At 42.0% G+C, this 27,361-nt stretch overlaps 1 protein-coding gene across 1 annotated transcript in view; it reads left to right on the forward strand.

Annotated features, from left to right (window-relative positions):
• The window catches only part of LOC110990645 (uncharacterized), a 79,939-nt gene that overhangs the window by 9,858 nt on the left and 42,720 nt on the right, over positions 1-27,361 (forward strand). Inside the window, exons 12-18 of the mRNA XM_087143527.1 lie at positions 9,942-10,079; positions 16,984-17,100; positions 23,217-23,327; positions 23,626-24,009; positions 24,949-25,536; positions 25,758-26,009; positions 27,005-27,256. Of these exons, the coding sequence (XP_086999653.1) occupies positions 9,942-10,079; positions 16,984-17,100; positions 23,217-23,327; positions 23,626-24,009; positions 24,949-25,536; positions 25,758-26,009; positions 27,005-27,256 (1,842 nt within the window). The remainder of the gene's footprint in view (positions 1-9,941; positions 10,080-16,983; positions 17,101-23,216; positions 23,328-23,625; positions 24,010-24,948; positions 25,537-25,757; positions 26,010-27,004; positions 27,257-27,361) is intronic.

The following is a 27,361-nucleotide window of genomic DNA, read 5'->3' on the forward strand; positions in this document are numbered from 1 at the left end:
AATCTTAAAACATTTCTGTAGCATTAGTGCTGTGGGCGCATTTTCCAACTCCACCCAAAGCAATTTTTCAAACTCAGCTTTTTTTTTAAACATACGCGTATTTTGACAGCCGCACACATTGCTGTTGCCTTTGGTTTTAATTAAAACCAAATTCGGACAACTCGGTTCGAAGTTACGTATGTCTCGTAAGGCAATCATCCATTATGATTCGGCGCTGAACCAACTGCAACCTTCGTTATCGTTTGATTAGATCAATGACGTCACAAACTCACGAAAACACTCAACCAATAACCAAAACATGCCCCTGGGTCTTGTGGAGTGGAGTGGCACCCTCTACCACTTTCTGTACTGGTCAGCTCCTGTTCTCGCGCAGTACGGTGTTCAGTGCCAAAAACTCCAACGCCGAGGTATATAACTTATGTCGCAGCTTGATTGAATCTGAATGCGTCAAATACTTTCCACGCATGCTATCAAATGTACTGTATTTCAGGGATATCTCAACAACTCTGCAGGCTGGTGAAATGGGTTGGTTTTCTATAGTGTAGCTTTAAATGATATATAGACCGTGCCTTGGTTTTGAAAGAGCAATATTTCAGTTGATCACACACTTAATCTGGGACGGGACAGTTGTAAAATTATTAATGTAAAATTATGTTCAAAGTTGCAGTGTCCAACAACCAAACCAAAGTAACGTTTGTATTCGTGTGACCGTTTTATTCTCAACTTTCAGTTCGCTGGCCCTAATGTTCTCAGGAGCAAACCCTCCAACAAGGGAACAGCGATGTCATTTGTTCTCAGTAAAACTGGAGAAGTGCAGAAAAAAGTCTGGCAAAAGCATTTTATTCGTTGAAACTACATTTTCTTGTAGACTCTTCTTTTTCCCCATGGCAAGTACTATACCCAAACCAATTAATAAAGGCATACTGCATACAGTATCTTTTCTGTTCCCCTAGCAGCAAAGTATTTGTAAATGTCATTGATTTGGTATGCTGTGTGGTCGATAGGGTAGGGGTTTCCGTATCCATGTTAGGAAAACGGGGACTTCCCTCACCGAATTTGCTTTAAAAAATAGTAATTGCATCTTCTGTCTAAAAACAATATTTGCACTGATCGGTCTCCCATTTTAGAGGTCAATCAAATCGATGATGCATTGCACTTGTATTGGCCTAACATGTTTATCACTGGCTTTGCCTTAATTTCAGGGTTTTAGTCATGTAAAACACATCCAGCAGTTGCTCTAGGGAATATACATCTGGGTCTTTTGAAAAAATCATTCCAACACAACGCTCAAAACCCACACTAGACGCCAGTTCGTTGGTCATGTTCAGGTCTTACGAAATTACTCCTCCCCATTATTAAACAACATGATTGTGGGGGTTTTGTGGGGAATAAGTTTCGCCACGATAACTTTTAATATGCCGATATTGAGCAAACGTTCAAAAGGCCACCAGCACGAGAAGTATAGGCAGATTGGCTCTGTGAACAGGGGGTTTATTTCCCCCAACCTGGTAAGACAGAAAACTTTGTGGTGCTTTTTTCCAAGCATGCAGAACGGGGAATTCTGGAATCTTGACCTTCCTTAAAGATAAAATCTGTTAGTTCAAAAACTATCGAGTCGATAAAGAGTTTAGCCTGACATGGTTCTTGTGGATCCGTGAAAATATCCTCATCAGACGATAAAAAGAAGTCTTACGGGAGAAATGGTTATGCCTTCCGTTGTGGCGGTTGCAAAAGATGGAATGGTGAAATACAGAAAAAGATGAAATTATTGAAGTATTGTACCCTACTGGCCGAGGACACAGAACAGAGAGAAAAGTCTCCATAAACACGCTCGTGAACAGTGGGGGTCGCGTCGTAGATCGTATGCGTCCATAAGATGAAGCATTTGCAAAATGACCAAATATTAATAGAAAATGGGGTTTAACGGTGGCAGAAACCAAGGAGCGATTGTAAGTGTACTTTAGACACCGCAGTGAAGGTCATCCCTTCAACATGTATTAAATACAGAGGGAGAAGACGAAACCCCAAACAGGCTGAAACCAAGCTTTGACACGAACAAAGATATGCCATCACATTTTGCATGCTTAATGGAAAACGTTTCTAAAGATTTTGCCGAGAGCCAATCCTTGACTTTAAAGGCTTTTGAGCAAGCGGTGACTTGAGCTAGGCCTATACAAAATCCATGGGCGTCAACGAATAAACTTTGAACTTGTGCACAAGGCACGTTTGTTTCGATACAAAGCGTGTCGGACTGAGAGTTACTTCCTTGTGAGTAACGACATCCGTCCCCGAGCGTGCATAAACCCACTTAATTTTTTCAGCTGTACTGCTGCTCTATTCGTCAATATGAAATGACAAAATGCCCAGAATGCTTGATCGATATACAATGTACTAAACGTTCTGTTTGGAGACAGCAGACTTGAAAAAAAATCGGATATACAGGTACATGCAGATACCATGGGATTGAACAAAAACTTTCTTCAAAATTGTTTATAGGCTTGAGATCAGACTCGTCAACAGAAGATGAATTTGAGTTTCAGCTAATCAATGCGCCATGATTTCACATCTGTCTCCCTCAGACCTAAACACACATCGCGATTCCTTCTGTATTATGTCTTTGAAACACCCAAACTGACCACATATTTAATTCTTGAACGATTGCTTGGCCCTTCAATCGCTCCCTTTTCTTGTAGAGTGGGTAAATAGGCCTACACGTTCTTTTACAGAAGTGGTGTATTTAACACCGAGACATTTTTTGGGAGGCCATGACTTGTGCAGAAAAACCTCTCCAAAAAGTCAAAGTCAAACCTGGAAGAGTTGAATCGTCTTTTTAAATATTGAAGTGCCCATATGTACACTTTACACTGAAACTGGTATTTTCAAGTGGTTTACAGGTTGGGTAGTTTTGCACGTCAGCCATTATACTTCGTGGCATTGAGCCTTCTCATGTACAACACTCGGTTGATGGGGTTGATTTCTAAAATTATCCGCCGAGCCAAACGTAAACTTTTGCCCTGAGGACAATAGTCAGATGGCTGAACACTTCTCCAACGTATTTTGCATTTGCATATGTGGGGCTTAGGATTTTTTCAAATCAATTTCCGCAGACAGTTCGAGAGTAAATGCTAACAATATTGTCTGTGGTACTCCCGTGAACAAGAGTACGGCACTTGCACACGCACACGGCTCAATAACATTGCCTCTGCCCACAAAAAAGAAAAATCCTGACAGTTGAGTTTGTGGTTACCGCTGTAGCCCATGTGGATGGAGAAAACGAAGTGATTTTTACCCTCGGTAACGCAGTTCCAGTACTATGAAGCTTGCGATAACAGATTATTCGAAGTAAGATGCAAGTGCAACTGATCACAAACAATTTTCTTGAGTATCTTCAAGATAATCTGTAAGTTACTAAACAGAACGATAGTTTTCAACCTTGGCATCAAAACCCGGTGTTGCTCATGAGAGGAAGCGAAACAGATGACTTCCAAAGTTCTGGAAAACAGCCTTTCTTTATGGAGACATTTATGATTTGAGTGATAAAGGGTAGTAAAACATCAAAATCATCCATCAACAAATGAGTGAGAATTGGGACTGTAAAACCGGCATGAGTTTTCCGATGAACCATTAATAGATTTCCTCATACAATCTTCAGTGACATGATCAAAGTCAGAAAGACATGGACAAACTAACATGTCAGGTGCATTTTGAGTGGAACATCTAAACTGATCCGTACTGGAAAACCTACCAGGAATGGAACCAACTTTGCTAAGAAAAAAAACAACCCCATGTTATTGGCTAGTTGAAAATCATTAACCCGTGGAGGGAATTTTCAAGATGTATTTTTGTGTTTGGGAGATGATAATTTATATGACGGGTTTTGCCCTTACCCAACGTATATATTAATAAACAGTGTATGCTCGGTGCTTGTAAAAAGTTGCAAGCTTACTCAGGTGGGACTCGAACCCACGACCTCCTGCTTACTAGTGCAGACGTCTTAACCACTCGACCACCGAGCTTGCTGGTCCGAGTCAGGTGAAGCAGCGGGTACCGCGAACTATTTTCAAGATGTATTTTTGCGTTAGGGAGATGTTATTTTATATAACGGGTTTTGCCCTTACCCAACGTATATATTAGTAAACACTGTATGCTCAGTGCTAGTCCGAGAGCTTGCGAAAAAAGTCATAAGCTTACTCGGCTGGGCCTCGAACCCACGACCTCCTGCTTACTAGTGTAGACGTCGTAACCACTCGACCACCGAGCTTGCCGGGGTCGGCTGGCCGGTCCGAGTCAGGTGAAGCAGCGGGTATTGCGAACTATTTTCAAGATGTATTTTTGCGTTGGGGAGATGTTAATTTATATAACGGGTTTTGCCCTTACCCAACGTATATATTAATAAACACTGTATGCTCAGTGCTTGTCTGCACTAGTAAGTAGGAGGTGGTGGGTTCGAGTCCCACCCGAGTAAGCTTGTGATTTTTTTCTTTTTTTGCAAGCTCTCGGACAAGCACTGAGCATACAGCGTTTATTAGTTAGTATATACGTTGGGTAAGGGCAAAACCCATTATATAAATTAAAGTGGAGGGAACACTGAGTTATGGATGTTAATCTTTAAAAGGAGATGCACTAGCCTTAAAAACCGCCTAGGATCACTGTTATTCTTAGTAATAAAGTTAGTATTATATTTACAACAAGATTGGTTCATAAGTAAAATTACCCTGTTCCTCGTACACTTAAAAAAAGGATAAAATCACATTCTTGTTTGGTCGTTCGCCATTTTCTCTCATACTTTCTCCGACACTGCTTCACTGATTTAATGTCATCATTGGGCCAAGGAACCCGAGGTCGCACAACGGCAGTTTTCATTACACAAGGAGTATGATCATTAAATAAAAGACCATTTTACACATGCATGATCTCCTGAGGATAAAAACATATTGCTTAAAATGACATTCATAAATTTGTCAACATTCATAGCCTTAATCTTCCGAGAAGAAAACGTCTGCACGGACATTGTTGGTTTGGAAAAATTAAGAGAGCACATAGGCCTACATGTAATTGCAAAGTGATCGCAAAACAACCGATCAGATACAAGACCATTCACAATGGATTTAGATTGTGATAACCAGGTCTAATGTATGGCCATGCACATGAGTGGGAAAATCCACATGTTGTCTCAAATTCATTGATTCCAGCAACTCAAGAAAATGTATGGCATCGTTGCATTCACTATTATCAACATGAAAATTGAAATCGCCTGTAATAATCAGTGATTCGCTACACATTACCAAACGACGGATTACCAATCGTTTTATATTATCACTCATTGTACAACGTCAAAAAGCTTACAAATCTTCGAAACAAAGTTGAAAGACGGTTCAAATCCTGTAAAAGTTGGCAACCTGAGGAATCAACAGGGAGGAAAGTAGCACCAACATTTGAGTATCTTAGAGGCCTCAACAAACAGTTAATGCCCTTACCTAGGAGTAAAAAGTCACCAACTGCCCAAGCTGACATGATCATCAATCATTTCACTACCACCTGTTCGTCTCTTCCACCACTGGATCGTAGTTTGTTGCCGGAATTCCTTCCCCTAACCCCCACCCATCATCCAGGACTATGAGGTTTACTGGGGACTCCGGTTAAACTGTCCAAATCCCATTATTTGGATGACCTGCCAATAAAGCTTATTTGTGAATTTGCTGCTGAAATGGCAACTCCGTTGTCTCAAATTTTTAACTATTGTCTACTTTCAGGCAATTTTCCTGATCTATGGAAACATTCCTTAATAACTGTTGTTCCAAAGGTGAAACCTTGTCACTCGTTAGATCAGTTAAAACCAATATTACTTACTCCCATTTTTGGTAAGTTGTTTGAAAGAGTTTTTATAAATTTTTAAGAAATACTAGTGGGCTTTTGGCCCCTTTTGTCATTGATCATCTATTCCACAAATTGTTCACATCATTAATTCTTTAAGCTTGTTTAGTCCCAATCTATATATCTTTTTAATATTTTAATATCTAATTTGTAGTCTAATCACTACAAATTTTCAAATATCTGTATTGGAGATCTATCAAACCGAAATAAATAAATAAATAAATAAAATTTAAAAAAAGCATTTTATAAGAGATTTCAGATAACCAGAAAATTCATCAAGAAAAGTTCACAATGATGTGCACATCAGGGTTTGTGCCTGTGGGCTTGCTATGGAGCATTGCAAGGTTCGGCTGATGCTTAGTCAGGGTACTTAGCTTCAAGGCATTTGGGGAATGTTCTTTTTGTATGATCGAAGTTAACAGGGACAATACAGAATGAAGAGGGTGGAGAGGAAGTTATAGAAAAGGGTTTAGATATTGAAGCCTACGTTATGGGTGTATGACTGAGTAGAGATTATATAGAGATTCACAACTGTAGGGAAAGCGCAAAGGAAGTACAAAACTTGATAGCGCATTAATTAATCCATGCTGTGGCCCTAACACGAAAACAAGGGTGTTAACCAAACCTGACCCCCTGAATGTTCTTGAATACTTGGTCTGGGTTGAAAAAGGTTGCTTTCAAAATTGGTGCATGGAGGGTGACAGAGAATAACAAATGTTGTACCCATTTTTCTGTTTTACGTATAATGTGGCAACGGGAGGTTTTGATGCTGAAGTGTCTTTAAATTATTGCGTTTCAGTCAAAAGAGTGATTACGGAAACTGGTCACAAAAGCGGGCATCTAATCACCTGAAATGGCGCGTGTTATGTCAGTAAAATCAAAATAATTGATTTGTGATATATTTGTAAGTGGACAGGATTCGATCAGTCACTATTTCCTTCACTGACATACCCACATGGCCCTCTGTAGTGTTTATTTTTGGCAACCGTGAGAAATAGTTTTGGGCGTTCTTTCAAATAAAATCGAAAACCCACGTCCGATAACAGCAAATTGCCCAGGGACAAACAATTCTCGAAGAAATGGTTACCGGTATGATCACTTACAGAAGGATCATTTAATTTTGCGGCTTAAGCTGATGTTACATGAGATGGTTATATTCTGTATACGGGGAAACTGAATACAACACAGGATTCGACATCACGTGTTTTGCGCATGAATATTGCATTCCTGTCAATCAAAGAATCCCGAAGTGGGTACAGAACAAAACTCCGGGCGCCGCGGTAAGTTCGCCAGACCGTTTTTTTTAGCGTCATTTCGAAGAAGTCTGAAATGCTCGCCTTGGTGTGATTTTAACAAGGTATTTCTAAACGAATTTCGGGCGAAGGTGATCGCCAGTGGACCCAGGTGAGCAAAATGGGTCACCAACGGGGTCTTAAGGCGAACCTCAGCACACTTTTGTTTCTCCTTGTGTCGATTTTGCAGCTCACGGGTGAATCGTCCTTTGCTACGTTTCCTCTGTCCTCTCATTTTCCTTTCGTGTTTGTGTTTAACGAACTGATTGTTTTTGCGCATTTTGTGTTTTAGATAATTTTCGATCGATGCCCCCGGTGATATATTTCTTATCGTTCACTAAAAAAATACATTTACAAGGGATTAATTAGTTCAAGTACACGGGTATAATTAATTAAACGGAAAAGGCCCGACGCCACACACTGGCTCGAGTTAGTTTGATTTTCAGTTCTATTTTATTTGTTCTCAAAATATTCGTTCGAATTAGTGAACCTGGATTATTGCCAGCCATTCCAACACCTTAGACTATGCAACCCATCCCTAACAATAAGCTCGTGCGGGTTGCAGCGCTATTACAGCGGCAGCTCTTGCCCTTGAAAGGACTAGGGTATTAGGATGAAAGTGGCAAAAAACAGGTTAAATCATTGTTTCTGTAACCCCCACTTAGAACAGTACACATCAGATAACATCATGGTTAATTGATTCAAATATGTTTTCAATGCAGTTTCAAGACTTGCAAGGTTCTGATATTTGGTTTGACAAGGAAATAATGGTATTTTTAAAGCATGTAAATGAAAAGACACCTTACACTTTCATGCTGTTTCTCAAAATCAAGTATCAATAATGCAGCATTATAATTGTTTTCAGGAAAATGGTTATTCACCACTTCAAATGTGTTGCGTTGGTAAAAGGTTTGAATTATACGGCGTTATATATATGTATCACCACTCCAACCTGGACCAATTTCACGCAGCCGCTGAACAGTCACCAGAAAAGTGATAATTAGTGTTGCTAACCTCAACAACAATTTCCTGGCGGTGTATGGCCTGGTTGTACTTACAGTTGCCTGTCCATAGAGACTTCCCCTGTTTTGTCACTGCGTTTAGCCAACTATTCCTGCAAGGTAAGCGTGCCCTTTTCCGTGCGTATTGTTTACAGTCTTCATGAAATAAACAGACCGTCTGTTTGCGAAAAATCGTGTGCTTAGCAGCGCTGTGAACTTGGGCCCTGGTTTGAAACGTAGTTTATGACATTAATGATTTTCACGCCTTTAAGAACTCTGGAGAACTTACCTAAGCACAGGTACACCTTCAGTGGATCCTATTTTTCGTTTGATGAAATAAAGCCCAAAACAGCGCTGATGCATTTGCTTAAAACTGGATTTTCAGGATATCTTTTTCTTGTTCAGTTAATGTTTGAAGAAAATGCGTCCTTTGCAACTGACAGGCCTCGTTTCACTTAAGACTTCGGTGTAAGTTGTGTACATGGCTGTCAAGATTTTTAGATGTTCAAACTAACTTATTTCTGCAAAGTGACTGATGTTGAAGCAGTTTTATAACGAATCTCTTCAAAAGTAATTAAATAAGCAAAATGTGTTCGGGTGAGAGGGGGACACTGCGGCGCATTCTATTTCTTGTCTTTCAAAAATTGTTAGAAAGGTGTAGTACGCGTCAGGATTTAGACTTTGAATTATACTTTGAATCAACTCAGGCTGACGGCATTCCATGTAAGATGGTCGAGGTGATGCTGGCCCACTGGAAACAGCACTGCAACCTCATTTATAAATAACCATACAAGTACTATGCCCTGCCCTTAAATCAATACACAAGGAACAGTTCCGGGTTATTACTTATGCACTAACCATGTCTTCCCTACATCACAGCAACACCGCCCTCAGCTGTCCGAGAAAGCATGTATAATTTTAACTGTTTAAAAACATACACTTTTAAATGCATTAGGAAAGTAGGAAAAAGGAAAGTCACAGAGATTTCATACACTGAAGAAAAATGCAAAGTTGAAGAAACATGGTGTCTAAGAGAAATGCATCGCATCTACACTTTAATTGTGACTGATGCGATCAGTTAATGTACCGGAGTGGACCGGAGACGCCGCTAATTTGTCCGGCCTTGCACTGGCCTTGTATGCCTCATACAAATAACTACCAGAATCAGCTTTTGTGCGTCGAAATTCAAACACAATATTCTCCACCGTCCACTGACCCACCATTTATCTTCCTGCGCCAACCTCAACATTACTAATGACACAAAGATCGGCAGCATCTTCCAGATATACGTACAGGGGAAGGGGGTTGGGGCCACTGTGTACCCCATGCATACAGGGGAAGGGGGTTCTGAAAAGTGCGCTCGTACTTCATGGACGGCCCTTGTCTGGTTGAAGGGGCAAAAATTGATTATTATTGGGAGTCAAGATTGTATTTTCATGTCAGTGCAAGCTCGCTTGGTTTTTTATTAAGTTCAGAAATCGTTTTGGATCCACGATTAGCGTTTCGTTTCAATTTTGAAAATTTGAAAAAAAGGTTTGTTCTCATTGGCATGCAGTTTACTGTATCACCTGTCAAAGAAGTTCAGATACATAAGTTACAGTTTCGTAGCCTCTTAGAGGATAATGTATCGTTTTAAAATCTTGTTACATGTCCTAATTGACTGAATTAACACTGTGCATTATTGCTTTACAAGATTTGGCAGAGATAGTTAAAGTTCAGTGCCACAGCCAAAACCACAATATGGAAAGTTCATCCCCTAATTTATATTTTTCAGAGTCAACCAGCACTCCAGAACCAACTACCACACTGGAACAAACCACTCTGGCACCCACCACCACCATGGACTCGACTACAACTCCAGAGCCCACAAGCACTTTGGACCTGACCACCAAAGACTCGACTACCACCCCCGGTGAGTGATTAATTGACGCTTTTCCATATGTCATTAAAATGAAAAGTCAAAAAACAAACACTTTTTCACTTTCTGAGTCAACCTTTATTCCAGAAAATAGAGAAAAGAAAATATAGATATAAAAAGTGGAAAAGAAATATTACAAGAAATATAATAAAAATCCAATAAATAACACTTATTAAACTGACATATATAGTTGATTTCCATCCGTGTTCTTATTGTCCCCGACAAGGGGCAATATTTAAAGTCTTGTTCAAAATACTATTGTTGTACCTCACATCTTAAGAAGGGGTCTCACATTTTAAGAAGGAGGACATTTAGTGTGGCTCAGGTATAATCAAAAATAGAATAGCCAAGTGCCTTTATTACCAGTTAGATAAAAAAAAGTATACTGGTAACTGAATTTTGGAGAGAAAACTGTAAAGTTGTTTTGAGATTGAAGACAACGAAAGTGAATAAAAATTTGCATTTGACGCAGAGTTTTCCACACGTTGATAGGGTCGGTAATGAATGACAATGACAGTTGAATTATATCATGTGTCTTTGTCCTGAATAATAGTTGCGAGGCAAATAGCAATGAACCATTTTGAAGCCTACTAGTCGGATGATCAGCCGATAAATTCAACTTTTTGGAAGATCAATCCAATTTCTCACTTTCTAAATATAGACTCCATAATCTAAATCCTACAATTTCCCAGATCTGCTCGTATTAGCTCCAAAATTGCGTAAGACGCCTTTTAATTGGATGGGCGGTGCAAACGAGCTATGGAATCCGCGAAAGAAACGTGTTTTTTTATATTCACATGCACAAGGAGAAAGACAACAAAAACAGACGATCGTTTCGTTGTACTCACAAAAAAGAACAACATAAACGAAACAATATGATGAAAACACGTTAGAACAGTTAAGTTTTAATTTGTTGCCCCCGAACGTCATGGGGAGATAAGGCTGTAAACACGGTGCATCTTCACATGCAAGTTTCGTAGTAGTAGAGGCATGCTCAAAATGTAATGTGCTTCCACGGTTCTTGTCCACTACGTTGATTGTTCTGTACATGTACATCAAGTTTAAGTGCATAATTTATTGTGTTTTGTCATAAAATAAAACCTACCCCGGTCTTGTACAGTTCAGACAGGAGTCTCGTACACTTTACGGCTTGGTCTCGAGGTTTCCGTGCAATAATGCGTAGAATCGATAGTTCCCGCACAACACATTAGGGGTAGATTGTAAACCTTCCCGTTAGTCGCAGAAAGGTAATAGGCCTATGCCAAGGATTTTTGGAGGACTTATTCGACAAATATCCAGTGTCCGCAAGAGCACTTCGAATTTAGCAAACTGACGCCTAAGTCTGGCCGACTGAGTTGTGTTGCAGCTGCCGGTGTACGGTGCTGTGCTGCTGGACCACCGCCAGTTTTGTTTTCTGCTACAGCAGCCCCGCAACACTGATAGGTTCTGTGCCGTCGTCCTCGTTCATTAACGAGTAATTATAGTTACTTCCACAGGAGTTGAATCCACTCACTTTAGCGAGAAGAAGCAGATTGCTTATCTTTTTCCGAGACATTGTAAATTGCAGACTCAGCAACACGCACGCACGTGGGTTGCTGTCTTTTCTAAAAGTTTCATTTCGCATGTACACTCATACAAGGTAGCGCGCGATTCAGCCTGATTCATATGCATGCATGGGTACAGGGTGTCCCAGAAAAAAACCAAACCATGAGGAAAGGGGCTCAGAGGATAAAAAAAGGCTTCTACGGGAAAAATTGCCATGCCTGCCGTTGTAAAGACTAAGGCAGTTGCAAAAGATGGCATGGGGAAAAGCTGCAAAATGTGACATTATTGAAGCATTGTGCCGTGTTGGCCAAGGACAGACAACAGACAGAAAAGTCTCATGAACACGCTTTTGAGCAGTGAGGGTCGTTTCGTAGATTGCATGCGTCCACAACTTCAAGCATTTGCAAAATTGCCTAATGTTAGTGGATAGGCCTAATTGGGTTAAAGGGTATTTATTGCATGTATCGCATTAATCTGCACAATCGAGAGTTATTCCTTGACATATTTTCAGCACTGCTGGCAGGCATACAACGTTCATCTAGATTAAAAAAATTCGTGTTGTCCATGTAAGGCAATATTCCTACTCGATTTGTCTAAGAAAAATAACCAACTGCCGTATTCCATTAATTAGTTCTTTCAGGATAACAATGAACGACATAATTGGTTCCTTTTTGGAATCAGAGAAGTAAAAGGATGAGTCCCCCCCCCACCATAAGATGAGAACAAAAGCAACAACTATTCTATTTCCACATGATGATTTATGGAAACCTTGAAATATAAAAAACACACGGATGCAAGAAGGGAAGACTTAAAAGCAGGCCATAAATACCATTAAAAATCAACTCGGAAAGTTCACAAAGAGCCGCACTGTTGTCAACAAGACTAGTCTTGTGATCTCTTAAAATCGTTTATAACCATTTTTCAATAAGAATTGAAAAGTCGCAGATCTTCCAAAAATGATGCTTTATTTGCAAACTTGTCATCGGTTGAATTCTGTTTGCTATTTTGTTTTGAGGCTGCCATTATTAATTCAATTGTTTGATTAATTTGAGTTCATTTTAAGCTTGGGTATTTGAGTTTTGCAAAGCCATACAGTGAGATAAGTTCCCTGAAACTGCTGCTGAAACTAAAATTTGTTGGATTAAACTCACATTTATTTTAGATTGTTCCGAGTTTGGATTGTTTTCTCGAGTTTGATTTAATTAAGTTCAAGTGGATTTTAAGTTGGAAGTTTCACCATTCCTTCATTTCAATTAGTTCTTTGTACATATTGTATATAATTTCAATATGTTCACTTATCATTCTCAATTAAACTTTTTTCTTTCCGTTTTCTTTCTTTGAAGTTAAATTTAGCCTGTTTTGGTTGTTTGTTTGTCCGTCCGACTTCATGGGAGAAGTGGTCTGATCACGTTAGACTGTTTCAGGGTTACCAGTTCAAACTGGCGTACATCACTTTATTCATTACTTACTGAATTTCCTTGGCTTCCTTTCCGGAATAGAATCTTATTCAAGATGGCTCTTCTTGTCCTCAAATGTCTTCATCGCACAGCTCCTCAATACCTTTACAACCTCAGCGAATCTCGACCTGGTCTTCGATCCAATTGTGAAGACAAGCTCCTCTCAGTACCAAGATCTAGAAACACCTCCACGGATAAAGCCTTCATAATACCATCAAGCATGAAATCAAAGGATTATATTAATCATGCAGGAAACACTTAAAAAACATATTTTTCCAGTATAGTTTCATTATCATGTGTTGCGCAGCACCATGATCTAGGTGAAATGGTGCTATATAAATCTTGCTTTAAATAATGATAATGATTATTATTGTTATTATGCGGAAACGGCCTATTTTATAGAAAACATAGTTCGATTTCCGAAATGCTTCAGTCCCCTAGGAAATCAGTAAATGTCTTTTGCACACTGGAGCGAAAGACACGTCTGATGTTTATCTTTGGCCACTTGCAAGTTAGTGACACTCGCCAATCAACAACCAGCATCCTCCATCATAATTTGCACGTGATCTCAGCGTCTAAGCTTCCCCATTCCATACTAGCCACTTGATCCAGCTGCACCCACCCCGCTCAAGTAGTTTCGTGACAACGAACACAGCACACTGTTTCAGACGTTCTGGCCTTGTCTCAATACTGGTTTTCGTTTGGGCCAACATATCTTGTTAAAATAGATATCTTACACGATTTACCCACGGACATACTTCTCTCTACTTAGTTCAGCATGATGCATGTAAGCCAAGGGACAGATTGTGTTGATCTGTTTAAATCAAATGGCATCCTCATGAAGGCACAGTGATTTAAGACCCAGACATTTCAAAATTGTCCCCTTGTATTATGCTTTTAATCAGTTCACCAGTGTCTAATGAGATAACGTTCACCTAAAATTATTTTGATTTTTAATAATTTTACCATATATTCTATTGTGCGTACCTTAGCTTTTTTTGATGAAAGGTAGACTTATCTTAGTTGAAAAAAATCAATAAAAACCCTGCTTTAAAACACAAAATTATACCTTCAGATAGAAACTTTTTCATCATTTTTAGCTTGTTGTTGATGCATTTTTACAATCGGCCATAAACGGCCAGGGAAAATATGTCTTTATTCATAAATTTAATAAGTGATTAATTGACTACAAATATTATCAAGCGGAAAAGTCGCGCAATTCATCATTGTGCCAAAAAATCAACTTAAAAGCCGTCGCCACGAAGGATTTGACGTTGTTTCGAGCACAATGAACAGCGCTGCCCATTGTTGAGACATGTAGAGTATACTACAGGTGATTGCTGCCGATGACGTCGGGCCTAGCACTCGAATGCCATCGACTTCGTTGTAATTTTGTAGACTTTGTGTGCGAAGGTCAGTCGTAATTCGGGGATTATAACACTGCTTAGATGGAATGTAAACAGAAAAGAAGTTGAAAAAAATGTAGCCTTTTTCAGGGGTTATGTCGAGTGTCGACCCCCATTCAACGTTAGAGGGTGAAAAGATATTTTTTGCACCAGTTATGTAAACGATGAGATTTCTACCTGCCCGTGGCTTATCTCGGACTAGGTGTTGTGTCATGGCCTGGAATAGCGAATTAGAGTATTTTTCAAACCACTTGGCGATTGGCCAAATAGGACACCTGGTTTGGAACTCAGCTCTTCTTTTGTGAAATGTTTCAACACGTTTTATTTCTGTGGAAATGTTGATTAAAACTTTTGACGAAGACTCTTGAGAAAAAAAGAATACTGAAAATTAAAATTCTGGGTTTTTTGCAGATAAAAATCACGACAGAACACGGAGGCGTTACAGGTACCTCAATAGACAGAAACATGTTTTTTTTTAACTTGAACTGGAAGATAATTGAAAAAAAACTTAAAAGGAAAATCATGGGTTGAATAAAAGAGGCCAATTTCAATGAGATCGCCAGCAAAATACATACATAACTCCATACCCTGACTTCGCAGGTTCAGAATACACTTAGGGAACAGTCACCCAATGAATATTACTTCTTTAGAAAGAATTGAAAAACATCATTGAATGGGAAAGAGAGTCACTGGCAACTTGTTCAGTTTTTTTAGATTACTTCATACTTCCAATCACTAAAATGCCTAACGGAAGAGCGGCCCGGACCAAGTGAGGAACTTGCTTTATTGAAATAATAGGCCCCGTACCTCTCAAATAAAGAAAAAAATCATTGTCATTTTATCTTAAAAATTCAATAAATTCGAAGAACATTAAGTCACACAGTTTGTTTTCATCATTTTCTCGTCCTTTCCTGTTATGTTAAAATGAAATACAAATGAATAATGATCTCACTTCCAAACTGAGGTGATCATCTCTTAAAAATAATCACAGATTATTAATAATCTGATAGTATTCACTGATGTCTGGGTCAAGTAGGGTTCTAAACCACTGTGGAGGCCATGTATTTGTGCACCCTCTGCACAAATACATTATGCTGGACTGTGTGGATATTGGTGAATTCCAACAATTCTAAGAGTAACAAGCTTGAATACATTTTGGGGAAGTGTGTGTATTTGAGATTTTTGGTAGCTGAGCTCTTACATATTCGCGTTAGTGCATTGCGTGGTTGGTGCGTATGTTGTTTTTCCAGGCGGCATGTAAAGTAACGTATGGGCAAGTGTCTAGGCAAGTTTTTGTTTCCTGTTGCAAACATTTACAAGATTTTTGTCTTGTTTAGTTTAAGGTCCTTTAGGTTAACGGTTAAGACATAACGTAGTTGACTTAGGAATAATCATTTGAGGCAGCGTTCAACGCTTTAATCGTGTAACTTCACGAACCAGGTTTTCATTTTTGTGATCTATTTTTACTGTCTCGATTTTACTGTTCCGATTATTTTTAGGTTATTTATTCAGATTATTTTGTTCAGGACCTTTAAGTGGCAGTCGTAATTGACAGATACTTTTGGAAAATTATTCAGGATGAACTTTGGTGGTATATTGTACACATTTCATGAACCATAACTTCTTTGTTGATGTTTTCCGAAATGAGTCGCTGCATAAATAGCTGACATCATTTTTGATTATGTATTCATTTGCAGACTTATGTCAGAAACGTATATCCAGGGGTCAGACCGTTTCCCAAACCTATTCACAGGTTTGGTACATTTAGGGCTTTACAGAGTTTAGCTCAAAGTAAAGTTTTATACTCAGTGGGTGCCAAAGTCCCAATATAACGTATTCAATGGCCCGAAACATTTCCCTGTGCCAACTAAGTCTCCCCTACAGACCTTCACGATCGTGGGAAAGGAGAACTATCGTTAAGCGTTCAAGTATTGACATGTAATGCTTGGCTTTCAAATAACATATTTAGTCCTATGGTTTAGAACAAGCTCTGCAATAATAATTTCCCAAGCTATTTGTTGAGAATGAGAGATCAATCGTACATTTTATGTTTGCCTTTGCCCTACTTGACTAATGACTGCAGAAGACGTGTTAGAATAAGATTCATTAAATGTGAAGCGTGCACTCTGCGGATCACCCCATACCCATAGCTTTTTGGATTATTATATCAATACCAAAAATTTCACATCCTTACCTTAAGGTGAATATCAAAAGTCAGAAATAAGAATTGGCGATTATTATTGGTAGACCCTGAAGTTTGATTTTTAGTGTTAGCCTACTTGAAATTGGTTGTTGACTCTCTAGCGCTAAATTATTTAAACAGTTTTTGTTTCGTGTTTAATCTTCCAATCACCTATTATCACTTTTCTGTGAAATCAAAAGTTATGATTACATAAGGGCAACACTGCTTTCAGCAACAAGGAAAATTGTAAAATTTACACAATGTGACTTGTGTGTCATAACAGCCTAGGGTGTACCCTTTTGTTACAGTGACCTGTGCAGACAGACCTTGCATGAATGGTGGCGTGTGTTATAACAGCTTTTCTGGTTTGGGATATTTTTGTAGCTGTCCAGGGGAGTTCACTGGCACCAACTGTGAAATTCCAGGTAATGTTGACCGTAAATGGTCCTTTATGTCTCAGTTCAGTGTTGTGGTCTGTCAGTATTGTTTCAAGTACAGAAGATGTGTAGTTCGAGCACACTAGTACATACATAGCAACCAGGAGTGTCGCTAGAAATCGGCATGACACTTTCCGCATTCAACAGCAGCAAACAGCGGGTTGCAGTCAAGTCCAGGTTTAAGGCTAGGCCGTATTCCTGGTCTCCAAGGCAAAAAGCGAGTCACTGCCATTTGAGGCCAAGGCCGGAGTGTCCAAAATCAAGACCAGTTATTACACACAGGCCTGCATGTACATGCATGACATTAATTTATACACTCAAAGGCGATTTTCCTCGACATATTTTTAGCACTGCTGGCTGGCACACAATTTCTTTCAGATTCATTGAAATAAATTCGTCGTCTGTGATAAAGCAATATCCTTTCTCGTTTTGTTAAAGAAAAATAACAGACTGAAATCTAGAACAAATTTAACTGAAAAACCGGCATTTCTGGGCAACGAGTCATCCACCAGTTAAGTCATTACTATAATCAGCCCACGTTGCCATGGAGTTCAGTTGTTCAGTGCCATGGAGCTCAGTGTCGTCATGAATGATGACGCGAAGTAAAACGTGCATACTAGGTGCACTCAGCCAGCAATCCTGCTCGTCTTTTGTATAGGCCTAAATTAGAACAACAGCTAGGCACAGGACAACTCTTGCTATCAATTTCTGTAGACTGCGAACATTTAATGTTACCCAATCAAATCCCCATTTTATGACAAGTCGTCCATCCAATATTAAACTTCAATTACTATCAAAAGGACGGTTGGACGCACGGATATCCATTTGCATGTGATTGAATAAGGAACCAATGACTTTATTATATTGGGGCAGGAGGATATCATAGGCTGTAAAACAATGTCAAGCTATGCGTAATTTGTGCACGGCCATGTGTGTGTGATATTAATACAGCGTAACGTGTGGACTGCACAAAGAATTACATGGTACCTCTAATGCCCGTGTAATACGTAAGTTGCCGTTGAACATCTTCAATACCAATATAGCGTAAGAAATCACTTAACTTTATATCTTTTGGAAACTGTATGCCCACTTAATCTCTCCCCAGGAATAATGTCACTATTACAGACGGCTGTGTTAAAATAACAGGCCGGATTTAGTAGTTTCGGAGGGCAAAAGGAATCAATTTAGTCCCTCACCAGAGATGATTGTCGAGGCTCTTCTAAAGTGACGCAGAGGACAAACTTTAGTAAACTTCTGTATTACTTCGCTTTGTTTTCATAAAAGGTGTCATAAGGTTTCATAAGCGCCACGTTTACTTTTTTAATGGGAGAGTCAAGAGAATTCTCCAGTCATGCAAATGAGACATGCTAATTTCTTTGCCTAAGTGATTTAAATGCTGTGTGTATAGTATACTGTTCATTGGAGAACATGTACATTGTACATGTAAACACACAGTAACATGCAGCACTACTGGGCGGACACACCAAAGTTGGAAATAAAAGCATCCCAAGTGTAATGAGAAGAAACTGTACCAGTTGGAAAACCGTGAGTGAAAACTTCGTTTTCCTATATTATATATATTTGGCGAGGAATTAGTGAGCATATTTTGCATCTTATATGTCACCATTTTGAGTAAGATTTTGGAGGGAAATTCGAAGCTCTACATATATGTGTGTGTGTTTTACTCATACAGGGCTTCTTTCGAATGAGGCGGCAGCAGTTAGGTTGTGTTTGAAACGGTCTCTACCCACCTCGTGGTGGCAGGATTGGGTTCATTGAGGTCTTCGGGAGGTCGAAGTTCAGGGCACTCTCTCAGGATGTGTTGAGCCGTCTGTTCTGGTGCACCACACTGATAGGCAGCTGATGAGCGTAAGTCTCACTAGTGCAGAAGGTGAAACAGCCCACAACAGTCCAAATCCAGTTTAGCGATACCCACTGCCTGCGAGGAAGGTTCGAGCCCAGAGGTAGAGACGTCTTGGGTGGCACTGTGAATTGTGCTAAATGTGTAGTTTTCTCCCAGCTTTCTTCCCAGGACTGCAGGAGGCTGAAGTCCGGGCCTCTCAGCTTCGCTGCATGGCGGGAGAAAGGTCTCCTGGACTTTAAGCGTTGAGGAGTAACCTTGGCTCCCTCAACAATGTTGTTGAGGATTGGGAGGTATTTATTTTGTTGGTGTGGGTCGAAGAGGGCTTGTGATGAGTCTCAAGGCATTGTGTCAAAGCTCCTCGTGTGACAGCTCCTACACCAAACAGAAGCATACTCCCCAGCACTGCAGACTAGTGCCAGGGTACTGGTTCGTATGGTAGCAGTTCTGGCACCCCACGTTGGTTGGTCCGAAAGGTCAGTTTTGCTAACAGAGACTCCAGCAGTTGTTTTAGGTTAGCTGACGGTCCAGCTTCACTACGAGGTAGGTAGGCGTTGCATTATACGTGAGAGATGTACCATCGAGATTGATGGTGAACTCACAGTTTGCTTCCTTGTTGTTTAGGAGGAATGCTGTGACAATAGTTTTGGCCATGCTCAATTTCAGCCTCCAGGTCATGAAGTACGAATCGAGTTGTGCCAATTCTGAAGTGAGAGTGCTCTCCACATTTGTCCAGATTCGGTCGGCATGCTAAAGTGCAAGGTCATTTGCATACCCATACCGTTGTGAGACCGTCTGTGGAATATCACTGATCTATATATTGAAGAGTATGGGGGAAAGTGCTTGAACTCAATAGGAACCCATTTAAGCGGCGTGGACTGCTGGTCTGTCCGTCGCTGGTTTTCAGCGCAAAACTATAATTGGCAAGGATGTTGCTGATAAATTGTACCATTTGACGATCTGGTACCGTACATTGGAGATTCGGGATCAGGCCCTTGTGCCACACGTTGTTATAGGTTGCAGTGAGGTCGACTAGGATAGCGCCAGCTTTGTGTCCCTCTGGAAGCTGTCTTAGATGTCATTGATCAGCCTGATGATCTGGTGTACAGTATTTCAGCGACGGCGAAAACCTGCTTGCCTGTTTGGTAGTTGCAGGTCGACAACCGGTTCAAGCCTGGCGAGGGGTAAGCGCTCCAGAAGTTTGTAGGGGGTACATTGAAGAGAAATTGGTCTTTGAATCACCAGCTGGGTTTTTTGGCTTAGGTAGCGCGATGACTGTAGTGTTCCGCCATATCTTTAGGATAGATTGATTGTTGAGGGAGCAGGAGACAGCCACTGTCGACATATTCGCCCAAGATGTAGCAAGAATTATGAGAGAATGTTGCTAGTTCCCTGAGCAGTTAACTCGTTGAGTGAGTAGGGGCCAGATAACCATCTATCTACGGCTGGAGCTTGCCACAAGTTGGTGGTTTCTGGTTTCACAAAACGGGAGTGGTTGTTGTCGCCATTCTTGAAGTGGCCATTTAAGATAAGTTACCGAGCAATGGAATTAGCTGTCACAGGACCCGTCCTCCCTTTGGAACTTCTACCAGTGAGGTTGTTGAAAGTTTTTTAGGCAATCCTACCGGAGTGTGTGAAGTCTACTCCCTGAACTGTTTCCTCCCATAGCTCCCGGCGCTTCATTTAGAGACATCTGGTCAGGTTAGAGGGTTTTGTCGATGACTCCTCCCTAGGATCGGCGTGGAAGAACTCGTCATAGATGTTGTAACATTCCTTGTCCCAGGTAAGGATGTAACGTTGGCAATAGCCACGTGGGATTGAATTCTTATCTGCTCTAATAAGGAGGTTGCAGAACTGTAAGTATACTCGGTCGATGTTATGCTGAGTCGATGTTGGGAGATGGTGTGTGTCCTTGTCTGCTAGGTTTGAAAACTTCTCCCAGTCAGCTTTACGGAAGTTTCACCGCTTCACAGGCTTGTTGGAGACTAATTCTATGGGATTTTCTAGAATGATGAGAGATGGCCTGTATTGAGATTTGGGGAAAGGATTCGGGACACACAGTGTGGTTCAGGTCCTCTCATGTTGGTGAAAGCAAGGTCAGGATTTGTACTATTCCACCTACCTGAGTGGCAGCTATCGGGCTGCTTGGGGTCACACAGAAGTTGAACAACAGCTAGAGATGCCCAGTCCTCTAGTGCGGGGCCATCTGAGTCTGTTGCCCTGTAACCCTGTGGCAGTTGAAATCCCAAGCATAGATACATATTAAAGATAGGCAGTTAGTCATCCCGCATTCGAAATGAAGGACGCTTATAGATGTAAACAATGGTAATACCTTCGACATGGGTTGCTGACCACTCCACAGGGGATTCTGGAGGACTGGAGGCCAAGGCCTTCTATCTGGCGGAATTTCTAACAAATGTAGCAATCCCATGGATATCGCTCGTCGTATGAGCAGTGGTACCAGGAATCTTAAGACGAGAGCTATCACAGACATGCGTTTCCTGTAGGAGAACTGCTCAGAACCTGTGTATCTGAAGGAGATGATCAAGGATGTTGATCTTGGCTTTAGTGATGCAGTATTGAGATAACTTCCCGCATGATGTCAGGTGATGCCTGCCCTAAAGAGGGAATGTTTTCCGGGTTGGTCTCCGGTTGCAATTGTTGAGTGTCCATTCTGAGGAATAGTACGTATATCGAAGTTGCTGTTGTCTCAGGTTGTTGTTATTGGCATGTAATCGAGTTCCAAAAACAGTTCCATGGCCCACAACGAGGAGGTTAACAACATGAGCCCCTTCAACATAGGGCCAGAGTAATGTACAGTGTATGTTTACTTTCACTTAAATGTAACGTTTTCAGGGAAAGCTACCATATTATTTGTGTTATGGAACAGCTGTACATGTACTTAAAACATTTTTATTTGTATTTAAATGAAAGGGTTCCCTGGTAGGGGCCAGCTCCTAACAGTGCAGTCTGTGTGGCAACAAAATGGGATACCTAGCTAAAGTAGTTAGACTGAGGGAGCTTCCATAGCTATTTCCTGAGTGGACACTGGCCTGTGTGGACACCAGCGTCCTGTGTGGACATTATCCTTCTGTGGACGTCATCTGAGGTGGCCCTTGTCCTGCATGGATGACCCCATTCTGCAGGGACCCTTGCTGTGGGTACACTCTCTCTTATCCTGTGGATAACCCCTTGCATGTGTGGCTTAAACAACCGGGTACCACTAAAACCGATATACGGCTGTAAAGGCACCACCCTGTGACTCCCAGCTCAGGGACATCATGGTTTCAACCCACGGCGTATACAGCTAAGCGCAGGGAAACAGAAAATTAGAGAACCTGCTCCTTTCGTGAACCTGCCCCCGCTCAAGGATTGGGACTGTTATCTATACTGGTGATAGGTTAAAATAAAAAATGAGGTGGCATATAATAAAAAAAGTGTGTATATTCATATTTTCAGTAATTAATTTTTTGGCTCTGCATTCTGATTGTAATTTGACCTCTTATTCTAATGCCCCTGACAAAACTATATCCACTTAGGGGAAAACAAACCTATGGTGTGAAAAATGGGGGCTTGTCCGGGAAAGTGATCACAGATTATTTATGGCAGGGAGGTTTTGGCCATGGTGATATGCCTTTGGACAGCTGCCATTAGAGTAAGGGACTGGTAGAATAATAAGTAGTTCGACTAATTACTCACTCGTGGATTAATCAGTGTGATCAGTCTCAAGTAGATTCTAAAGTCGCGTTTTTGTCTAAGTTTATTTTGAAGTAGCCCTACACTTATTAAAATTTTTTCCACATAGGGAAAGAGTAGAAATGATGTAACGGCAAACCTTCCTTCTCAGATGCTGGCGCTTAACAAAATGAATAGCAAAAAATACGTGTTAGCGCTGTAGCATTTCGCGCAATTAAGATGGAGTTTGAGAAATATATTTGTCTTGGTCAAGAGATAGGCCTTGAGGGACCTGAACTAGCTAAGTTTGCGCAGGAGAGATTAGAGGCAGCATTGTGTCATCAGCCTTACAGTTGTAGGACCAAGAGCTCCACAGTAAGAATTGGACTCGTATTTTCATCTCAAATCGGAAGATGACTTCATTCCAAGTTGAGAAAAATGGGTTGAAAGATTTAAATATTGAAAATAAATGTTTCATTTCAATGAAACAATCCCTGTTATACTGTTATTTCCTGTCTTCCTGGAACAGTATTATTGAGAATTAAATTTTTCTATTTTGGCTATCCAGAAAGTACCACCTTGTTGGAAACAACAGTCACTGCAGTTACCAGCACCCCTCCAGAAAGTACTACGCCTGCACTCACAAGCACCATCCCTCCAGTATCAACCACCACTCTCGGTGAGTGATAAATTAGACTTGTTTTCCGAGTCATTAAATGAGCAGCACCGCGTAACACAATACCTTCCGTTGCTGTTGGGCAGGTTTAACCTCAGATGAGCATAGCAGAATCCAATCACATTGTTATTTTCCAATATCGTATCAGTGGATGTTATGATGGGCCTAGCCTTCAGAATCGTTTAGAGTAAAATCTTGTGGTCTTTATGACACTACTTGTTTGGAAACCAGACATAATATTCTCCTCCAGTAAGCACCACCACTCCTTCAGAAACTCCTTTTATACCCACTACCCCTCCAGAACCTCCAGTAACCACCATCACCCCTCCAGAACCTCCAGTGACCACCACCACCCCTCCAGAACCTCCAGTGACCACCACCACCCCTCCAGAGCCTCCAGTAACCACCACCACCCCTCCAGGACCTCCAGTAACCACCACCACCCCTCCAGGACCTCCAGTAACCACCACCACCACCCCTCCAGAACCTCCAGTAACCACCACCACCCCTCCAGAGTCTCCAGTAACCACCACCACCCCTCCAGAACCTCCAGTGACCACCCTCACCCCTCCAGAACCTCCAGTAACCACCACCACGCCTCCAGAACCTCCAGTGACCACCACAACCCCTCCAGGACCTCCGGTAACCACCACCACCCCTCCAGAACCTCCAGTGACCACCACCAGCCCTCCAGAGCCTCCAGTGACCACCACCACCCCTCCAGAACCTCCAGTGACCACCACCACCCCTCCAGAGCCTCCAGTAACCACCACCACCCCTCCAGGACCTCCAGTAACCACCACCACCCCTCCAGAGCCTCCAGTGACCACCACCACCCCTCCAGAACCTCCAGTAACCACCACCACCCCTCCAGAACCTCCAGTAACCACCACCACCCCTCCAGAACCTCCAGTGACCACCACCACCCCTCCAGAACCTCCAGTAACCACCACCACCCCTCCAGAACCTCCAGTGACCACCACCACCCCTCCAGAGCCTCCAGTGACCACCACCACCCCTCCAGAACCTCCAGTGACCACCACCACCCCTCCAGAGCCTCCAGGGACCACCACCACCCCTCCAGAACCTCCAGTGACCACCACCACCCCTCCAGGCCCTCCAGCACCCTCCACCACCCCTCCAGAACCTCCAGTAACCACCAACACCCCTCCAGACCCTACAGTGACCACCACCACCCCTCCAGAACCTCCAGTAACCACCACCACCCCTCCAGAACCTCCAGTGACCACCACCACCCCTCCAGAGCCTCCAGTGACCACCACCACCCCTCCAGAACCTCCAGTAACCACCACCACCCCTCCAGAGCCTCCAGTAACCACCACAACCCCTCCAGAACCTCCAGTAACCACCACCACCCCTCCAGAACCTCCAGTAACCACCACCACCCCTCCAGAACCTCCAGTGACCACCAACACCCCTCCAGAACCTCCAGTTACCACCACCACCCCTCCAGAACCCCTAGTGACCACCACCACCCCTCCAGAGCCTCCAGTAACCACCACCACCCCTCCAGAACCTCCAGTGACCACCACCACCCCTCCAGAGCCTCCAGTGACCACCACCACCCCTCCAGAACCTCCAGTGACCACCACCACCCCTCCAGGACCTCCAGTAACCACCACCACCACCCCTCCAGAGCCTCCAGTAACCACCACCACCACCACCACCCCTCCAGAGCCTCCAGTAACCACCACCACCCCTCCAGAGCCTCCAATAACCACCACCACCCCTCCAGAACCTCCAGTATCCTCCACCAGCCCTCCAGAACCCCCAGTGACCACCACCACCCCTCCAGAACATCCGGTAACCACCACCACCCCTCCAGAACCTCCAGTGACCACCACCACCCCTCCAGAACCTCCAGCAACCACCAGCAGCCCTCCAGAACCCCCAGTGACCACCACCACCCCTCCAGAGCCTCCAGTAACCACCACCACCCCTCCAGAACCTCCAGTAACCACCAGCAGCCCTCCAGAACCCCCAATGACCACCACCACCCCTCCAGAACATCCGGTAACCACCACCACCCCTCCAGAACCTCCAGTGACCACCACCACCCCTCCAGAACCTCCAGTGACCACCACCACCCCTCAAGGACCTCCACTTAGCACTACTACTCCTCCAGAACCTCCACCAATAACCACCACCCCAGGAACAACCACCACTGAAATAGTTACAACGACTCAATGTGGTAAGATATATATGTTATATTAAACCTGTAACTGTAAAGGTTTCTTATTTAAATTAGTATTCTTTAAACATATGTTAGCTCTTTGTTTGACTTTCTTTATGCAATAGCTCTGGAAAACTAAATTTTGGTAGTGATATCCAGATCATGATTTAGCATGTTTAAAACGAACCGATATTTTAGTGTGACTGGAAATAAGGGTTATTGATAATGTGTGTTTGCAGCATCCCCAACGCTGGCAGTACCAACGGTTAGCCAGCAGTGTATTGATGCAGCGGCTTCCACAGTTGCAGTGCGATGGGACGAAGTAACTGCCTCAAATGTAGCAGGTGGAACCATTTTGTGCACTCTTGCAGATGGAACTAGCGTGAATACCACTGGTGGAACATTTGGAGTAGGCTCTCACACAGTCACTTGCAGCGTAACTAATTCTGGTGGCTGTTCAGACTCGAATATCTTCACATTCAATGTAGCAGGTACTCAGCATTCTTTTATTATTGTTGCAACCAGGTATGCCAACCCTTTGAAATCATTTTAAAGGATTGCGTTTGTAACTCTGACAAATATTTTTAGTCATTTTCCCTGTAGGCCCAATAGTGTGACCCTGCAGTAACTAACAATGACTGAAGAAAAAGACAACGTGAAAGCCTTCATAACTTTAATCAGTCTTTTACAGGTATGGCGGACACAATAGAAGGACGCTATTGAAGTGGTAAATATGGAGCCAACACAAAAGATTTTTACCCAATCCAAATAGCACCTTCCTATTGTATCCACCATACTTCTAAGCAGATTTCATGGTGCTCTAGTCCTCCTAATGTAGCATAACTCAGGAAAAGGGGACACATTTACAATTTTTCCAACTCCAGGGAAATCTGTTTTGTATTCTCTCCCCCGGAAAAGCCTTGAAGACAACCCAGCGCACCGCTGTCAGAACAACTATAAGTGTGATTCTCAGCATAGCAAAACAACATTATGCAAAATTTATTACTGTTTCTACAATGTTTAGCTTGCCCTGAAAATTAGGCAAACCCAACAAGCCTAAAAAGAGATGCATGTTTTCAGTGCTCGTGCTACTGCGATGAATAAGAACCAGGTCAGGGCACTCCAGCAGCGGCTAACTGCATACCAGCCAGCAAAACAAAGGCGCTTTACGTACTTTCATTTACCATACTCTACATACAGGCTGTTCAATCCATAAGAAGAAAATAGTGCTAACTTGAAGTATGTTTAACTGAGTAAACTTGCTTATGTTTATTCTTATGTTTATTTCTTTCCTTGTGTTCCAATTCTAAAATTTGCACTGTCCATGTACCTCTTCAGTACACGAGATAAATATAGAAATCTATTAATATATAAATATAGTGAGCATAGTACGGCCTAGTTGAAAATTAAGTAACACAATGTCAAGAGGACATTCACATTGGTTTCAAATACTTGTGTTTCCTTTCAATGCCTCCTTTTTTTACAGTTAAACCAGTTCTGCTAGTGCCAAATGTTCACGTTCTATGCTCTATGGCTGACGATCAAGCACCTTATGAAGTAGCATGGGACACCATAACTGCAACAAATGCGGATGGTCAACCGATTAATTGTGCTGAAGGGGAAAACCTGGTCATGATAAATGGAGGCACTTTTGAAGCAGGATACCATAACGTGACGTGCAGAGTTACCAACAATGTAGGCTGCGGTGCAACAAATTCCTTCACATTCAACGTAGTGGGTAAGAAATAACTGTAGTCTGTTAGCATGTCCATGCAGAGATTGATCAAGTTAAGCTTGTCTCAGGATGCTCCACACAAACAGTTGAAGAGCTGTGTTGATGCCA

Source organism: Acanthaster planci, linkage group LG11 (assembly GCF_054643075.1).
Source record: "Acanthaster planci isolate LZ-2023a linkage group LG11, COTS_SCS, whole genome shotgun sequence".
NCBI classification, from domain to species: domain Eukaryota; kingdom Metazoa; phylum Echinodermata; class Asteroidea; order Valvatida; family Acanthasteridae; genus Acanthaster; species Acanthaster planci.